Source organism: Ostrinia nubilalis, chromosome 2, assembly GCF_963855985.1.
Source record: "Ostrinia nubilalis chromosome 2, ilOstNubi1.1, whole genome shotgun sequence".
Classification (NCBI taxonomy): Eukaryota; Metazoa; Arthropoda; class Insecta; order Lepidoptera; family Crambidae; genus Ostrinia; species Ostrinia nubilalis.
This window is the reverse complement of record NC_087089.1, coordinates 1,994,250-2,013,490: the sequence shown is the minus strand read 5'-3', so window position 1 is coordinate 2,013,490 and position 19,241 is coordinate 1,994,250. Positions and strand designations below refer to the sequence as shown.

At 41.8% G+C, this 19,241-nt stretch overlaps 3 protein-coding genes across 3 annotated transcripts; 1 reads left to right on the top strand and 2 right to left on the bottom strand.

Moving 5' to 3' along the window:
- Nucleotides 1–554: 554 nt before the first annotated feature.
- LOC135085973 (DNA-directed RNA polymerase II subunit RPB9) lies at nt 555–1,064 on the top strand. Its single transcript, XM_063980758.1, has one exon. The coding sequence runs from the start codon at nt 644–646 to the stop codon at nt 1,022–1,024; it is 381 nt and encodes a 126-aa protein (XP_063836828.1). The 5' UTR covers nt 555–643; the 3' UTR covers nt 1,025–1,064.
- A 1,197-nt stretch (nt 1,065–2,261) lies between these two features.
- Nucleotides 2,262–16,137, bottom strand: LOC135078096 (uncharacterized). Its single transcript, XM_063972671.1, has 11 exons — nt 16,046–16,137; nt 15,818–15,860; nt 15,538–15,653; nt 13,896–13,983; nt 6,358–6,507; nt 6,198–6,311; nt 6,038–6,151; nt 5,878–5,991; nt 4,618–4,747; nt 4,170–4,259; nt 2,262–3,904 (listed from the first exon to the last, which is right to left on the bottom strand). The coding sequence occupies exons 1-11, from the start codon at nt 16,135–16,137 to the stop codon at nt 3,714–3,716; spliced, it is 1,242 nt and encodes a 413-aa protein (XP_063828741.1). The 3' UTR covers nt 2,262–3,713.
- Nucleotides 16,138–16,240: 103 nt separating this feature from the next.
- LOC135078083 (uncharacterized) lies at nt 16,241–17,514 on the bottom strand. Its single transcript, XM_063972660.1, has 4 exons — nt 17,307–17,514; nt 16,643–16,783; nt 16,445–16,558; nt 16,241–16,313 (listed from the first exon to the last, which is right to left on the bottom strand). Exons 1-4 carry the CDS (start codon nt 17,483–17,485, stop codon nt 16,241–16,243), a joined length of 507 nt encoding a protein of 168 aa, XP_063828730.1. The 5' UTR covers nt 17,486–17,514.
- Between the last annotated feature and the right edge of the window lie 1,727 nt (nt 17,515–19,241).

The window sequence follows — 19,241 nt, the reverse complement described above, 5'->3', positions numbered from 1 at the left end:
CAACGAATTGAAGAGTGGGACGCGCGGACACAAGCGGGGATAAGTCGCGTCGCGGCCACATTAAAGAACCTTTGATGCTGCCGCGATGGCTATGACGATTTCTCGTGACAATATTTCAATTCATGATTCCATTTTATTGGCTAATACGATTTCAATATAATTTTGTTATTTTGTCACGGTAAATATGTACATTTTAAATTTATAATCAAAATCTGGTCTGTGTATAGGTAAAGTAAAAAAAATTAAAAGACAACGGCAAAGGTCAGTATTTTTACTGTGATGGTAATGACGTTTAGTGCGTGTTTTCTTGATTATCGAAATAACTTGAAGTATTTAATCAATATGGATCATGGCGCCTTATGTGGAAACTTGTATGAATCGTTATTCAGAAGTTTAATTTACCAGAACTACAACAGTTTTTTTTTTATCGATCGGAACATAAGTTTTTTACTGTTTCGCGGATTTACCCATCTACTCTAATCCATATCTGTGAACGTGACATAAAATGACATTGACATTTATTAATTTGTAGAGCATAGAGAAAAGTATAGAGTTTGAGCTTGTGGATTCAGGATTGCGATTTCCTATTTTCAGTGATTTTACAATATAAACAAAGCAGTTTCTCCTAAAAATAATATTGAAGATGACCTTAAATCTTGCCCGTAAAGACGGCGGTCCTGGATACGTGGGTATACAATTTTGTCAAGAATGCAACAACATGCTTTACCCGCGAGAAGACAAAAACAACAAAGTTTTGTTATACGCGTGTAGAAACTGTGATTATAAGCAACTCGCAGATTCTAATTGCGTCTATGTCAACAAAATTATGCACGAAGTAGATGAGTTAACGCATATTAACCCAGACGTAGTCAGTGACCCCACATTGCCTCGAACGAAGGATCACATGTGCCCGAAGTGCAATCACAGAGAAGCTGTATTTTTCCAAGGACAAACGCGACGAGCTGAAGAGGAGATGCGACTTTATTACGTCTGCACCAGCTGCAAGCACAGGTGGACTGAATGAACTGTACGGTATTACTTTAAAATTAAGAAAATTAAATCAGGTAAACTTCATTTTTGGTTTTTGATTTACCCATCCTTTATTATAACATTCATGAGAAGTTTAGATTGAAAAAAAAAACTCTTGATAATTTGGTATTAATTAATTTATTAACTAAAAATATTGCCAAGCATATCTGATCTAATAATAATAACAGTTAACAATTCACAGCCATCAAGTAAATAGTAATGGATTAAATTGCTGCTCTGATTACAATGGAACAACTGTGGTTACCACTATTTATAATTTAATTGGTTATAGTATCTATTTAGGCTACTTATTTATTTGGCACTGTATCTACATCAAAGTGGTTCTCTACAACTAAATACAACAATAACATTGCACTTATCACCCTTTTTTGTCTTATTAGGTAACAAATTAATATAGTGGATCAGAAAGTTTTATAAGCTGTAACAAGACATAGCAATAGCTGGATAGGTAAGTTCTTCAATTTCATTGTATGTTTCTATGAACAAAGATAAATGATTTGTGTATCGCTGAAAGTGTTCTACTCTTGACTTATGCTGGACATGCTATGGTCTGGGATATCCTGTGGAACTGTAAAATCACAATGATTAATGATAATGTACTAATGAAGGTAAAAAGGTCACATACATGATTGTGTCAGGGAGACATTGCTGCTTTACTCAATGCAAAACTGATGAAAAGGTGACACACTGTACTGTACTACTGCTAATATAATTTAAATTCAATAGATAAGATCCATCATGATCTGTTGTAAATTAAAATATGTTTGTCATATAAAGAGTTAAGACTGAAACATTCAGTATTTTTAAGTGCAGATTAAAATTTCCTTATAAGCATTAACTATTCACCTAAATTAGAAAATAATTCTCTCATTTAACACCCAATTTGCTCATAATGCATTCTTAAACATTTCCGTTCACAAGATTTTTGGTTTCCGTTTTACAAAAATACATTCAGAATGAATCATACATAGTGATATTATAACAAGAAAACTTAACAATTGTACAATATAAGTAATCATCAACCTTTTGGGAAGACGAGTTTTTATTCATAATTATTAGGAGAAGCAAAAATATTTTTAGGTCTAAAGTGCTTAGTACAAATATTTTGCAAAGTTTACAAAGTGGGCTATTCTATTAGAGAAGTATCTAAAAAGTTCGTATTTTAAAAGTGAAGGTATCTGAAATTTCTAGATATTATGTTTAAAAGAGTATAGGATTCTATAGAGGGCAGCCAATAAAGATTAGAGAGACTAAAGATGTTTTGAGACAACATTATTATTATTTTTAATAATTATTGCATTGGAAATACATTATTACTACGAGATTGGTGTTTTGGCGCACAACGCCTACAGTAAAATTAATAGCAATTGTGACGTCAAGTGACTTCATAGTGAATTTTTAAGTAGAAGTTACAAATGACTGTAAACTTGATTGTTTTGACTTTCGATCTTTGTGCCTATTGTATAAAACTATTTTTGTAGCACATCATTTTGAGGAATTTTTGCGGTACAATAGCTCTGTAAGTTGGATTCCCACATGAGGAAATATAGAAGAAAATGTAAACCAATGCAAAAATCCACTGGATGGTGCAAGCTTTGGTTTAGCTTTCATATTACATTTACAAAACCGACATTCCATGTAATATGCACCCTTTTTCAAAATTGAAGGATTTTAACAAAACCTTTTTGGGTAGCCCTGAATACAATTTCCTAAGGATTATAGCATTGTAATAACAAACATCCTCAAAAGCATCTTACTAGGTAGACTAAAACTATGGCAGGCATAAAATCTATTATACTTAATCTCTCTCTAAAACGTGTCTGTGCGTATGACTATTGCTTTATAATTCTAAATATCGTTATAAAATCCAAGCTCAGGCAGAAACAACCAAGATTTTTAATTACCTAATTGACTAAGCACAAAGCTAAAATGGACGATGTGTCACGTGTTGTGGTATAGAAATGGTACAGTATCAGTACCTCTAGCACGAAAAACTTTCGACTTCGAATAGTATGCTTATTCGAATCGCCATCAAAAGCTTTTCTTTCGAAAGGGGAATGTTTTTCGTGCTAGAGGTATGTACAGTAGGCCGAAAATTCGAAGGCTCTAACCTGCTAACTCCAACAGCCACAAGGGCACAAGCTGTGCGGTAGCGGTAGAATCAATTGGGACGGTGTGATTAATTAATTGCAGAAGACGGACTTAGAAAAAGGCTTCGTTGATACAACAGGCCCCAGCTTGTGTTGTTAGCTCGTTAATCGAAGCTCATATTTGAGGCTTAATTACGTATTAATTTTTGTATCAAAATTTATTTTTGTGTTCATATAAAAATTAAGTCGTGTATACCTTACACCTTACTCCTCGTGTACATTACATCAACACAACACTATTTGATATGAATCATGGACGTGGATTCGTACGATGTAGAGCACTTCCGTGCTTCAATGGGCAATTCTAAGGCAATTCGTCTATATAAGCTGACAATTCAGTAGCTATCTACCGGTTTTCGATGTTTCGCTCTTTCTAATTCTACATTTTCATAATAAAATCATAACGATATCCAAATCTGACACGTCGCGTCCTATCGTTATTCGTTGCATTTGCGTTTATCGGTTGAACGTGGCGTCGATCTGTAGTCTCCTGCCACGTATGGAAAACCTTCGTCAGTGCTCCGGCGGTGGTGGCAGGTCTGGGAAGTTCTCCGGCAGCGGTGGGAGCACGTTGGTTTCGAACTGACCAGAGGCGTTCCCTGGTGGTGAGTAGTTTGCCACCACGATCACTTTGCCCGCTCGGGATCGCGCCTTGCCTACGCCGAAGAAGCGCGTTGCCACCCATACCATTTGCGTGAAATGACCTGCAGGAATTAAAACAATAAATGTATCGGGTAACACATATTGTCCCCCTTTTTAGGCCTAATAGCGTCGTCTACAGCGCGTGATACCCTCGTAAGCTACCTCAAAACGTCATCATCATCATTTCAGCCACAGGACGTCCACTGCTGAGCATAGGCTTTCCCCAATGACTTCCACATCGCACATGGCATCGGTTGGTAGCGGCCTGCAGCCTTCCTGCTACCTTTATCAAGCAAGCATTATCAAGCAGTTAATAAACACTCCTACCTCCATTAACGTTGGCGTGTAGAACATCTGGCTCCTTGAAGTAGTTATACTGGCGAACAGCTGCGTACCAGTAGGAAGACACTTCTTGCCCTGGAAATTTAAATACCCATTAAACATCTGTAACACCCACAGAGTAGTGCAATAACGCATCTCAAGTTCCAATCATCAGAGTAATTTAACAATAGGTAGTTATGTTTGTACCCAGCTACTTAAACCAACAAATTACTTACTACACGACCTTAGGAATTGAGGTGTGAACATGAAATCGAATAGTCTATTATTTCTAAGCATGATAGACGCAACTGCTGAAAAGTTTTACAACCATTTCGGTTACGTTACTTCATGCTTTTTCATACTGAACCACTAGCAGAGGCCGCCCCGTCAGCCCTCAAAACCACGTACAAGAAAAAACCTAATTAAAGTACCTTTAAAAAAACTTGAATCTGACCTGTGATGTCAGGCTGCAGCGCGCTGACCGGGCGCTGGTAGAGGTTCTGGCCCACGTCGCGGTCGTTCCTGTAGTGGAACTTGTTCGTGTGCGCCAGGTGGTTCGCCCACGCTTGCGCGTAGTCGCACAGCTGGAAATTTATAAACAAAAAAACATTTATTTATTCTATATTTATAGTTCATTGCCGAGTCTTCCTACCTACTATTGTCTTTTATTGCGACAATAGAAGTAGGTCGTAACTTGAAATTCCTGGCTACACTGGCTATAGGTATAGGTACAAGACTATTCCTACCTCTCGTTCCCACCGCTGCAATTCCTGTGTAGCCAGGATCTACAGCTTGACCGCCAATAAAAACCCAACCAGTGAAGGTCAAGTTTGTCCCGGGGGAAAGTTAAACTGTCATTAAACCCGCAACGAAATTAATCATTAGAACATAGGAGGAGTTCGAAGTTAAGGTTCGACTTCCCTCTGTTGCAAAGTGGCTAGGTAAGTAAGTAAGTCAAATAGATTTTACGTATAAGTATGTAAGAGTGCGCCTAACTGTGAAAAGTATTTTTGTAACGCATCCAAGTTTTCGTCGCGTGTTGCCTCGTTAAATAAAAGAAACTCTTGTGGACTCAATTCTACTTACACGTGTACAAGTGTACGTGACAAGAAAATAACAGTCCTTGAAACTACGTAATAGATGCTGCTTGTATATAGGAGCGAGCAGATCATAAGTTAAGACACCAATCTAAGTAAAAACAATAATGTCATGTAATTTTCCACTAAACAATCGATAAATTAATTAAGTTCGCCTTATGTACATTTGGCATTAAAGTTTAAATAAATAATTAAATGGATACCTACTATGTTATCTAATTACGTTGCAGCATTTACGTGAACTTATGTAAGTATCGAAGAAATAGACCGCGTTTTTGCTCTAAAGTTTTCGATGTGCGCGTTATGAATTCACTTATTTATTTGTGAGCGTTACCTCTGGAGTTTTCCGCCAGTTTTCAGAACCATGCTGCCCCATCGGCAGTCAGTTCTGCGTACTGGTGCCCTTGCAGTGCGTCCACCCACAAAGTGGACCGACGACCTGATAAAGGTAGCAGGAAGGCGCTGGTTGCAGGCCGGCCAGGCCGCCCTGACCTGATGAGACCTGGCGATGTGGGAATCCTATGTGGAGCCCTATGTGAAAATCATTGGGAGAGGCCTAGATGTTCAGCAGTGGACGTCCCGTGGCTGAAATGAAATGAAAATGATGATGATGTTACCTCTGGTGCCATGTAGAGCTGCGGCGCGCCGTGCCGCTGCCGGTACACGTTGTGCCAGCAAAGGCACTCCGTGATGAAGTCGCTGTCCTGCCACGCCGTGCGCACCTCGCTCCACTGCACCACCATGCTGACCGGACGCGTTTGTAGCACTGTGCGTTACCTCTGGCGCCATGTACAGCTGCGGCGCGCCGTGCCGCTGCCGGTACACGTTGTGCCAGCAGAGGCACTCCGTGATGAAGTCGCTGTCCTGCCACGCCGTGCGCACCTCGCTCCACTGCACCACCATGCTGACTGGACGCGTTTGTAGCACTGTGCGTTACCTCTGGCGCCATGTACAGCTGCGGCGCGCCGTGCCGCTGCCGGTACACGTTGTGCCAGCAGAGGCACTCCGTGATGAAGTCGCTGTCCTGCCACGCCGTGCGCACCTCGCTCCACTGCACCACCATGCTGACCGGACGCGTTTGTAGCACTGTGCGTTACCTCTGGCGCCATGTACAGCTGCGGCGCGCCGTGCCGCTGCCGGTACACGTTGTGCCAGCAGAGGCACTCCGTGATGAAGTCGCTGTCCTGCCACGCCGTGCGCACCTCGCTCCACTGCACCACCATGCTGACTGGACGCGTTTGTAGCACCTGTGGGACAGGGGGACACTTGATATTTTGTTCTTTGCAGATCATTCATACAGCAGTCATCATCATTTCCGCCATAAGACGTCCACTGCTGAACATAGGCTTCCATGTTGATACAGCAGTACAGCAGAAAAGACCCCAATGGGTTGACGTGCTCTACGCCTAGGCGTGGCCATGCACAAGATAAGATTTATAAATCTTATCTTAATACAATAATTAGTTGTATACAACTGAAATAATGTATTACAATCATGCGGTCACTATAGTAAAGCCCCGAATACCCTGTAGAGTCTAGTAATGTTAGTACCTGCGTGTATCAATATTGTCATGACCTTAAAGTAAAACCCTGAAAATTGCCTGTAGAGTCTTCGAAGTAAATCAGGCCATGAATTTTTGCTTAGGGTCCAGTAAAATCAGACGCAGCAATAAGTTGAGATTCTGGTACATTGATAAAACTAAGCCTTAATAAAATTCATACAATTGATTTTCAGTTCCTACTTTCTCATGGATCAAACAGTTTAGTAACCCTGGCGTCTCGAAGGAGTGATTACCATCGGCCAATCGACATAATGACAAATACTAATTAACGACTCGTACTTTGCCATTAATTAATTAAGAATTTTACGCTGTAGTATTTATGTATATAATTTTTAAAAATCAACTGGCAATAGCCCTATTAATAGTCAAGTATCGAAGCCTAGATAACAAAAGACTTAAAGGATCGATTACCATTTATCACCTGAGGCACTGTTTTTAGTGAAATTACGTAACATTTTCTTTGTTATTCAAAAAAAGAGTTTTGAAAAGGTTGCAAGGGTCATAAGTTCACGCGCAAAGTTCATTTTAAGAAAACGTCATATGATATTACCAAAACTAATTTCTACAACACACAAACAACTAACAGCGACATAATAACTTTTCCAGATAACGATTATTATGTTTACTGAACAGTAACAACAGCAATCATTTACTACAACGACGACATTGTAAGTTGTTCTAGACTGTTCCCAAGGCTGTGCATTTATGTTAGCAGCTGAAAGCACCTGAAACTTAAGCACCAGAGCGTTACCACCCGGCGCGCCCAAGTTGGCGCGCCGGGTGGTAACGCTCTGGCTAAGTAGCCATAGTATGCGACTACAAAGTTTCAAGGAGTTACCTAACATACGAGTACGTGACACGACCTAGGTGCACCTAGATACAACTCTTTGCATTACATGAAGCTTAGAAGAAATGCAGTGAGTTTTTGACGAGTACCTAGCTATATGACTTGGTAAAGTTATTATAAAATGTTTTGATAGGTTACATTAAAAGTAACTAGGTACATAATATGATGAGTGATATATTTTTTTTCAATAGTAAATAGATAGTAGATGATAGTAACATAGACACTAGGATCTGATGTTAAGATCACATACTTACTTGCAAAATCTACCAATCATCATCGATCGATCGTGTAATGCTGTAATACCTAAAAGTCACTATTTACCTATTCTAGGTACACAGTATTTTACCTACACAGTATTTTAGTTCCCAGGCTTGGCTTACCCGTGCAAAACTGGAGGCGAGCCAAATAACTTAACCCGCCTATAAAGTGCGCTACAGCAGCCAAAGACAGTCATATAAAATATTTATGGATTTTGTTGGTTACAAGAAAGTAAATGTACTTTTTTGTTTTGTATTATACCGTTGTGTGGCTTTAAGCTTACTAGTTATGTAGCTACTATAGATACCTACCTACATACGTCTATCGCGTATATTTGTACGTACATACAACAAAGGTGATTTTTATTGAAATTGATACTAAAGTTCTGGCGCTACCTATAGCTATCTAAAGTTCTAAAGTACCACCTATCGCCCATTATAACTCCGCGTCTTAGACTTAGAAAGCAGTCTGATCACGTAGGGGTCTTCGACCTGCAGATATTGTAGATTGTATTCTACGAACCCTAGTTAGATAAAATGGGGTTTAAGTCTTATCTAAACTTGAATCAAACGTCCCTGATTGATCTTCGTACTCGCGTGCATGGATTGCTAGCAGCAGTCGGTAAAGTGCTTGTAAAAAGCCAATTTACTGAACAACAACAACTAATTTGCATCTAACGGCGTAGGTAGATCATAAATAGTGAATTGCATGTTTCAAGGGTTTAAATTATTCGTTCAGCTAACTAAATTAAAAACTATTTGTGGATCAATCAAGGTATTTTCAAGAAGTTACACACCCCATGCATATTGACCCGTCTCTACATTTAGTTTCAGCCAAATGACGTCCACTGCTGGACAAAGGCCTCCCCCTAGATTTCCATTACGACGGCACCATCCCTACATTACTCAAAATTATTTTAACTTCGAGGTACATACTCGTAATCGAGTTTATTATAAACCAGTAGGTATGTGTGAATCCAATTAGTGTTAATTTTCTCTCCAGATTTCTTGGATCCATTCCGGGCCTAATTTAAAAAGTTCTCCGAATGAACGTCGTTTTGCAGAGGGCAAGTTGTTAAGTCACGGAACTCTCATCCGAGAGGCGAGTCCTCATTAGTGTGCACTCCACGTTCTCACACCCTCACGACGAACTGCGAACTTCCAAAATTAAAAACTCATTTATAGAACGTTTTTGACTAAAATAACTATACGAAACTTTTTTAATAGAAGTGGATGGGACCACTACTGTGGGTCTAGACAAAGTGCAAATTATAATCGCAAACCAGTCGAAAAGTGGTCGAAAACCCCCTTTTTTGTATGGAGTTCTGACGGATTCGATTTTCGTTTCGATCAAAAAGTGCGTTTTGTCTAGGGGGGCTGGAATGACCAGGTCACGTGTAAAGACAGCTCTTTGATGCTATTTTTCAAATCACTAATGCAGTCCAGTTTAAATTCTTTGTTTTGCTTTAAAGTTTTCCAGTTTGTATTGTTACGGAAAATATAGCTTTTCAAATTGCAGTCACTAAAACATTTATGTGAACAGTTAGTATGAAGTTCGTTTAAAATCTACCTTAGCCGTCTTCCAAAACCGTTGGTATTTCACTATAGCTATTTCTTCTATTCAGGAAGTACCTACAAAAGCACCTTTTCACACAAAAGAAAGCCGAAAGGCTTTTACGCTATAAGTGGGCCTAATGTTTCCGATGGATTAGTGTACTACCATTCAGGGGTATATTTTGGATCCATTGAATGTTACGAAACATTTCCACTTCCTTAGCTGACGAAATTATATTTCCTATTTTGGCAAAGTGGTTGCCACAAACAAAAAATTTTATTGCATAAAACCATTTTGCCAAAGATTAAGTATTTATTGCTGTGAAGCATCTTTGGAAACATGTGTGTCATCTAGGAGATGACACTGATGATGCTATAATATGATATGCCGCTTCTGCTTTTACTTTACAACTTCATATTATCTAATAGTAGGTAGTATCTACAACCAATGTGTGTTACCAGTGATAACTTATGGCTCGGAAACGTGGCCTTATACAGAAGCTCAAAGTTGCACAGCGTGCTATGAAGAGGGCTATGCTTGGTGTTTCTTTGTGAGATCCAATCAAAAATCCGTAAACTAACTAAAGTCGCTGACATAGCCCGACGGATTAGCAAGCTGAAGTGGCAATGGGCAGGGCACATTAGCACATAGTACGCAGAACTGACGGCCAATGGGGCAGTAAGATTCTGGAATGGAGGCCGCGTACCGGAAAACGCAGCGACGACATCGTAAAGGTAGCAGGGAAGCGCTGGACGCAGGCCGCTACCAATCAATCAACGTGGAAAGCATTGAGGGAGGTCTGTTTAGCAGTGGACGTCCTATGGCTGATGATGATGTATAGTATCTAACTAGGTACCCTGTACTGGTGAATCTATAGTACTTATTTGTTTCTCTGTTGATGGATAAAAAGAACCAACGTAAGTAAGAAAGTAGGTATATGTATAAAAATCTATTTCCAGACCCCAATCTCGAATCTCGATTCCCGATATATCCGCGCAAAGAGGATGCTGTGAAGTGGTTAGCGAAGTAGCTGTGCATAGCCTGACCACTTCGATTTGACCTTTAAAAAGTTTTCTAGAAGCTTTTTCCCCTTCGACAGAGTGGCCGTATAGTGATTTAGAAGTAGACCACTTTATTAAATTGTGTTGGAAATAGCTGCTGAGTGTTATTAAATTCCTTATGAAGACGACCTTGCCAATTTTTTTGTTTTCCCGAAGGTTGTTATGACAAACAAGCTCAAAGGGACGAGCACTGAGCAGTCGAATAACAAACTAAAGGTCGCTGTCAGAGGTCGAACATCCATCACGTACGAGCTGCGAAAACTCCGCCGACAATCATTTATCGAGGTGTTTCACGCTCTGGAGAACTCTGAACGGAGGATCTTATGTTTGACTTGGCCCGCTTTGTTGGGAAACTAATGAAAAATTAATAATGATGGAAGATTTTCTTGATGAATTTATTTTTAATCAATTTTTCACTCGACCGCGCTTATCGCATCAGCTTTTCTAATTTCTAAGAAGAATATAATATTATACCTAGTTGCACGTAATAACTTATACATTGACCATTGTAAATTCATGAAAGTTTCGTGCTTTAACTCACCCGGTACGGTGTGTATGAGTATTTTGCACGCTACGCCAAAGAAAGCTACAACGTAGCATCTGCTATGCTTTTGGGTGATGTTTTCCAAAGGATGGGTATCTTATAGCAAGAAAACTATTTATAGACATAACATTACAGACATACTCGTAACAGACAGTGGCGTAATATGTACCGTACAAAATCAATACAAGCTCCCGTTATGTAAAACTTTCCCAATATTCCATACTACGAATGCAAGTGACGTAATTTCGCATGCTACGGGCGCTACGGTCATTGCTACAGCGTAGTTCTACGGCATCGCTACAGTCATGCTACGACGCTGCTGCTGTAGCGAGCTACGCTTTCGTTTGTAGTATTTCGTAGTTAGCAAGCTACATTGCTACGAACGATACGAAACTTATTTCCGTAGTTTTTGAAATAAAATAATTTTAACTGAGTTCCTGAATAACTTTTAAAAAAAATAAAACCGACTTCAAATGCGTGAACACAAAAAAAAAACTAAAAATTAAAAATATTGCGTATAAAAAAGTTCATCCCCAATTTTCCACCCTTGGAGGTGAAATATTTTCTTCAAATTCGCATGAAACCACCCTTTTGATAATACCTATTCAATAAAAAAATAATCGTTCAAATTGATTTATAATCGGCGGAGATATTGCGTCTAAAAAAGTTCATCCCCAAAATTTTCCATCCTTGGGGGTTGTTTTTTCTATTATTAAATTTAAATGGGACCACCCTTGAGGTATTACCTATACGCAGAAAAAAGATTTGTTCAAATCGGTTCATAATTGGCGGAGTTATCGCGTAACAAACATAGAAAAAAAAAAAAAAACATACGGGTCGAATTGAGAACCTCCTCCTTTTTTGAAGTCGGTTGAAAAGTAGAGGCCAACCCATTATTTTTAATTCAAGTCTGTCCTCGTAATCGTTAATATTCCAAATGCGTGCGGACGGACCCTACTCAGACTCGGAAGACAACGGGCTTATAATACATCATTGTTAAACCTGGAGAGCCGCGGATCCTGCAGGTCACCAGGTCAAGGCTAACCCGAATTTTCCTTATGAGCTCATCAATTAATTGTAAAGTACTTAATTTTATTCAACCTGTATATTTCACTCGTGCAAAATTCCATCAAGCTTTTAGCAATGAGGTGTGATTTCGCAACATAAATGTATAGTCTGATAATATGCTGTCGCGATGTTCGTTGTGATTTGTTGAATTAAAAATTTGGCCAGTTTCCCACAAGGTAACTAACTACCCACGTACAGTTATTTAATTTTTAGCGTTAAGAGTTGCATCTCAAACTAATTTGAAAATTATAAATAACTTGAAAAAGTCGCCTGGCAAGCGAAAGGTCGTGGGTTCAACTCCCGCCTTAGGCAGTTCGATTTATAATTTTCAAATTGGTACCCACGTGTCGAGAGAGTCAGTACAATCCAATATTTTTATCCCTGACTGCACTTGCATTCTAATAACATCATCAGTTATCTCAAATGACCTATAGTCTGAATGGCGTAAATTGCGTCTTTTCTGCTTGGTGGGTCAAGGACGACCTGGCCTAATCCCTGCAGATAATCCGTCTCGGATGAAAACCAATACCCATGGCACGTTTGCAGCAAATAATATTCCTATTAGTCGAAAGCACTTCTATTGCAAAATAACTCTTATTCCAACCGTATAAGATATCACTGCCATAGAATATAACTTGAAGCGCAGTCGTATGTCGTTAAAACAATACCACCCGTCCAATCCGAAAGGAGGGGTGATTGTAATGCTAATAATAAAATTAATGTTATACCTACTTATTTGAGCACCACGATATTTTTGCGATTTTGAAACAGATTTCATTAAGGCATTAAGTCCGCCTTATGTACACTATTTTATGTGCATACAAGTTTAAAATAAATAAATTTCAGAAAGCTTTTTTTACATACTGTAGATCCTATGCTGAACATAAGGTAATAAAATGCCAAAGGTCGTCCAAGCTATAACGCATGACAATAGTGCCACCCTCTAAACAATACTTTTGTATCAATTTAATCTATAAGACAATCAAGTATTTAATATAAATTCAACGGAGGCATTTCAATTTTAAATGCTTGAAGAGCCTCATGCATATTTAAATGGCATTGATGAAACGGTATTGTTATAAGTCTCAGACTTTGCAGGCGTTAGAGGTCGCTTCCGGTGGGTCAAGGGCGAGCCGGCCTATTTCTTGAGAGATCATTGTTGCATCTGTCATAATCATAAGAATGGCCTTTTCCATTTGCCGCTTGGCAAGTCGCCCTTGTCATGATTGATTGTTATATTTTTTTAATAACAGCTATTAAAAAGTACTAGGGTAAACTTCCAGTTATTGGGCAGAACACCCCTTTAAATGAATTATTACTTCAAATGCTAAAATTACAACTTCAAGCCCTTTTATCTCCCATCAGTCGGAATCCCTCTTAATTTGTTGAAATAGAAATGCTATTTTTAATTCAGTAAACATCTGTACAATAATTGAACTACATGACTCTAAAGTATCCAGATAGGTAATTTAAACCTAGTAATTAGTTGAAAATAATACCCCTTAGTAAAAAGTTACACTATGTACCAATTAGTTGTTGAACACTGCGTGCGCAAAGTGACGTTTAGTATGGAAATGTCACTTTAAAACAGTATTCGACTAGGGTGTAACTTTTTATTAATAAGGGAAGGGGAATAGTAGAAATAGACTACTTATTAACCTAGTTTAGTTCCTAAGAATCTAGTCTATACAAATAACAATAGAACAGAAACTAAGTAAGTGACTAAGCTGATTTCTCTCACCCTTTGTAAAAGTTTTGGTCTGTTGTCTAGTTGCTCTTCGTTGTCGTCTTTGTTCGCCTGCTCGTTGTTGTTCTTGTTGGATGACTTTCTGAAACACAAACCCAATGTGAGTTTCTTGGGTAAACATTGTAACATCTGCTAGATGTTCCAGACCTAGGTATATTGTCTTCTAACTTTACATAATAGAACAGAGTAGGTACTATATTATTCAAGATAGAACCACTCTATTGTACCGCTAGAGCATTCACGACATTTTTATGCGTGTTTCTTACCACCTGAAAGTTTTTACCAAATTCGACCGATAAGAAAACCCATTTGCAGCCCGGTAAGTAAACATTCGCCTTTATGGTTACAAAAAGTCACTAAACGATTTCTGATGCAAATTTTATAGCACCAAACACCTACCTGCCTATAGTACCTATTATTTAGGTATATGAATCTGCCTAAGAACATTGTAAGGTAGGTTACACAGTAATTTGCATACAGTTGAAATTGCTAATTTAAGTCGGCGTTCTGTAGCCCTCGCGTGCTCCGAGCGATAAACCAAGACAACGGTTCAAGGCCTCAGCGAAAGGGGATCGCAGATACTGCCAAATGGAATATAGCTTAATGCAGCGAATGTTGAAACTTTCACCCTTATCCCAATAAGCATAAGGCAAAAACATTTTTTGTGGGCTAGATATATGAATGTAGAATGACTGTGATGGACTGGGCCTCGACACGGAAAGTAGATCGCTATCTCTGGAATGATACGCCAAAGCGTTTCGATGACAAGGAAAGGAAGATTGATTGAAATTGTGTCTCGTGATGCGAGGAAATAGGCCGGCCCCATTTCTACCTTCATGGTCTGGTAACCGACCAATGATTGAATGTAAATGATAATTCACAAGACTACTTACATCAATCAATATCATAAATGCTCTTGTTTTGTTGCTTAACTTTGCTACAAATCAAAAGGGATTGAAACACTGAGATTAATGACGTGTCGAGTTTAAGACGAAGCTTCCTCGCGTATTCAAATACACCTGGCAAAATCACTACGGTATCCAGGGGAAAAAGTTGGGCCATCTATGGAGTAGATAGATGATTGATTAGTGACTACATTAGGGAGCAGTACGTATGGGACCTTCAACCGCCAATTGGCGCAGCCTCTTTCTTGACGGAGGCGGCGTCCAGGGAATTATGTGGAGCAGATGTGACAGGACACTCACAGCGCCCCGGGGAGTGTCCCGGGCTGTGTGGAGCAGATGTGACAGGACACTCACAGCGACCCGGGGAGTGTCCCGGGCTGTGTGGAGCAGATGTGACAGGACACTCACAGCGACCCGGGGAGTGTCCCGGACTGTGTGGAGCAGATGTGACAGGACACTCACAGCGCCCCGGGGAGTGTCCCGGGCTGTGTGGAGCAGATGTGACAGGACACTCACAGCGACCCGGGGAGTGTCCCGGGCTGTGTGGAGCAGATGTGACAGGACACTCACAGCGACCCGGGGAGTGTCCCGGGCTGTGTGGAGCAGATGTGACAGGACACTCACAGCGACCCGGGGAGTGTCCTGGGCTGTGTGGAGCAGATGTGACCGGACACTCACAGCGACCCGGGAAGTGTCCCGGGCTGTGTGGAGCAGATGTGACAGGACCTCACCTGTCGGGCAGCAGCGCGGGAGCCACCTTCTTGCGCAGGTTGGCGAGCGCGGCCAGCTCCTCGCGCTTCCTGGACGGAGGCGGCGCCCCGCATAGCGCCCCGGGGAGTGTCCCGGGCTGTGTGGAGCAGATGTGACAGGACACTCACAGCGACCCGGGGAGTGTCCCGGGCTGTGTGGAGCAGATGTGACGGGACACTCACAGCGCCCCGGGGAGTGTCCCGGGCTGTGTGGAGCAGATGTGACAGGACCTCACCTGTCGGGCAGCAGCGCGGGAGCCACCTTCTTGCGCAGGTTGGCGAGCGCGGCCAGCTCCTCGCGCTTCCTGGACGGAGGCGGCGCCCCGCATAGCGCCCCGGGGAGTGTCCCGGGCTGTGTGGAGCAGATGTGACAGGACACTCACAGCGACCCGGGGAGTGTCCCGGGCTGTGTGGAGCAGATGTGACGGGACACTCACAGCGCCCCGGGGAGTGTCCCGGGCTGTGTGGAGCAGATGTGACAGGACCTCACCTGTCGGGCAGCAGCGCGGGAGCCACCTTCTTGCGCAGGTTGGCGAGCGCGGCCAGCTCCTCGCGCTTCCTGGACGGAGGCGGCGCCCGCATAGCGCCCCGGGGAGTGTCCCGGGCTGTGTGGAGCAGATGTGACAGGACACTCACAGCGCCCCGGGGAGTGTCCCGGGCTGTGTGGAGCAGATGTGACAGGACCTCACCTGTCGGGCAGCAGCGCGGGAGCCACCTTCTTGCGCAGGTTGGCGAGCGCGGCCAGCTCCTCGCGCTTCCTGGACGGAGGCGGCGCCCGCATAGCGACCCGGGGAGTGTCCCGGGCTGTGTGGAGCAGATGTGACAGGACACTCACAGCGCCCCGGGGAGTGTCCCGGGCTGTGTGGAGCAGATGTGACAGGACACTCACCTGTCGGGCAGCAGCGCGGGAGCCACCTTCTTGCGCAGGTTGGCGAGCGCGGCCAGCTCCTCGCGCTTCCTGGACGAGGCGGCGCCCGCACAGCGCCCCGGGGAGTGTCCCGGGCTGTGTGGAGCAGATGTGACAGGACACTCACAGCGCCCCGGGGAGTGTCCCGGGCTGTGTGGAGCAGATGTGACAGGACCTCACCTGTCGGGCAGCAGCGCGGGAGCCACCTTCTTGCGCAAGTTGGCGAGCGCGGCCAGCTCTTCGCGCTTCCTGGACGGAGGCGGCGCGCCGCATAGCGTCACCAGGGGAGTGGGCGAGGGTTGTGTAGTTTTGGAGAGGAGCCTATGAACAAATAAGCGGTTTACAATCGTCACTGAAAGCCTAAAAACCACATGTAACCCAAAGTGATGACATCAAGTTACACAACTTGCACAACAATTATTTAATTATTTTTACACGTTTTTTTTATTCCACGAAGCTTTAGAAGCATTTTTGCAGTTACATTTCATCGAAGAATTTATTTGGGTCTATCCCACAAAACAAATTGTTTTCCCATTCATCAAACACGAAGTCCCGCAGTATCTTTGTCGTCACTCATATTTTACCTAAGGTACTCTTTTTTGCTAAACGTAACTTTATCTACCTACATTTAACACACAATTTTAGTTACAGTTCTCATCAAGTTCATTCATCAAAGTGAACAATTTTCATTCAAATCATTGCAAGTATTTTCAGTCCTAGGAAAGCATCAATGAGCTTATGTCAAACTAATTTACCTGTCCCTGTAGTAGTACTTAGGTAGGTACTTCGATTTCTATCCCTCAGATTGCACTTTTCTCTATCACCCAATCAGAGCTGCACTCACCTCTTCGACGCCGGCGTCCTCTTCGAGAGCAGCGTGTACTCGTAGAGGTTGGACAGGTTGGAGGTGGACGGCAGGGCCGGCGGGTAGTACGCCTCATCCTCGCGGTTGTTGTTGACCAGCGCCGACTTCAGAGGCAGGAGCTCGACGGTGTCGGCGCGGCGCTCGCGTGCCCCGCTCATGGCATCGTGTGACGCCGCCGGCTGCAAGCAGCCCACTGAAAGATGCGACCTTGAAAGTGGTGCAGCGTAGTGAGGAGACACGTCGAGAGATGAATTCGCGATCTTACGTTTTTTTGCAACGGGATGGAGATTTTAATGTTTTCAGGAATTTATTTTCTTAATCACATTTGCTTAATAAAAATTCATGCAACTATGTATACTTAAGGTGTACTGCATGGAGGTACTTAAACAGTGCTGTAGTGGCTCATGATGGTGACAAAGAAAATTATGATCGTTACTACAAGTAAATGCATTGCGTTATTTTTACTGCTAGTCGCGTGTTCTATAATGCTGCAGTTAGTGCACTTATGGCTAATTCATGTTTTTATTTTAGAACCCGTCCAAATGTGTATAAATAGCCCTAAGGACTCCTGTCTCTTATTAAGTACCTACAGGAAGGAAGATAAGATTAGATATTGCATAACGGACTCTCATGCCCGTTTTCACCATCAATCCCTAATTTTTAAGTGACCCCTATGGTAACAGATAACAGGAATTTTGTTTACATAGGGGTCACTTAAAAATTAGGGATCGATGGTGAAAACGGGCATCAGACACGCAATTCTCTTTCTTTTCAAACAAAGACCTTACAGGTCAGATCGAGCTCCAAACTCTATCTCCGAAACCGAGACAAAAAAGGATAATAGAAATTCGATGTACTTTCGAGGTAGCCACATCCCTACAGTCAGGGGGCGGAGGCACAGGTTCCGGGGCAGCCCGGGCCACGCAGGCGCTGTTAACTGCGCGGTTTGACACTTGCATCCCTTACTTAGCCTGTCCTTACCTGTCTGTATGAAAAAGGTCCTACCTACTTATGTATCATAACTGCATAAAATATAACGCGTCTCTTACAGTTAAAGAGACTTTAACTTAGGCCGTGAGTGCTTAAATCCGATAAGTTAGTCCAACTTTGGTTGGCGAGTCTAGGGGGCGCTGTTTGGTTTTACGTTACTGTTGGCAAAAAAGGTAAGCAAGTGTGATAGAAATAGAAATAAAAAATATCGTGTTATACTTGCTCTTCGGTTAGTGTTAACAACGTTGAAGTCTCTTTCTGGGACTAAGAACTTAAGCAGCTTAGAGAGCTTTAAGCCTGCCTGCTTAGCCCGATCTGAAAAACAAAACCACGTGACGTCATAATATGTTCATATTAATTTATATTAATTTTAATATTTTTATTCTCATTCACTTATAGGAATTTAAGTATTTTGGTTCATAATAAAATTAACTCCGCCAGTCAGAAACATTTTAACTGATTTTTGACTGATCGTTGCAATAAACAAACTAGGGAGAAAAATTCTTATTCAATCGTTTACTATACATTCGTTAAATCCCAAAGCATGGTGAAAGAAAAATCTAAAATCTTACTCATAAAGACACCTTGATCCGTTTTTTGTTTCCGAGCTTTTTATAGAGAAGTACTTATACCTTACCGAACTTGTAATATGAATGACCTTTTCTACAAACCACCCAGTGGCGTTTCAGTAAGCAAGAACTAAAAAAAACGTGGTCCTGAACTTGCGATAGTCGTGACAAAGCGGAATAATTTTAAAATGTCACATTATTTTCCCCGAAAACAACGGCAAAGAAAAGGCACGTCTGGATCAAAGGACTTGAAATATGGTACTGAAATATGCTTTAGTAATTCGCAAAGGCCTGCGCGTATTGAGATAGGTAGGTAGTAGGTACCTACATGTCAGTAAATAAAGTCTGAAGCAGT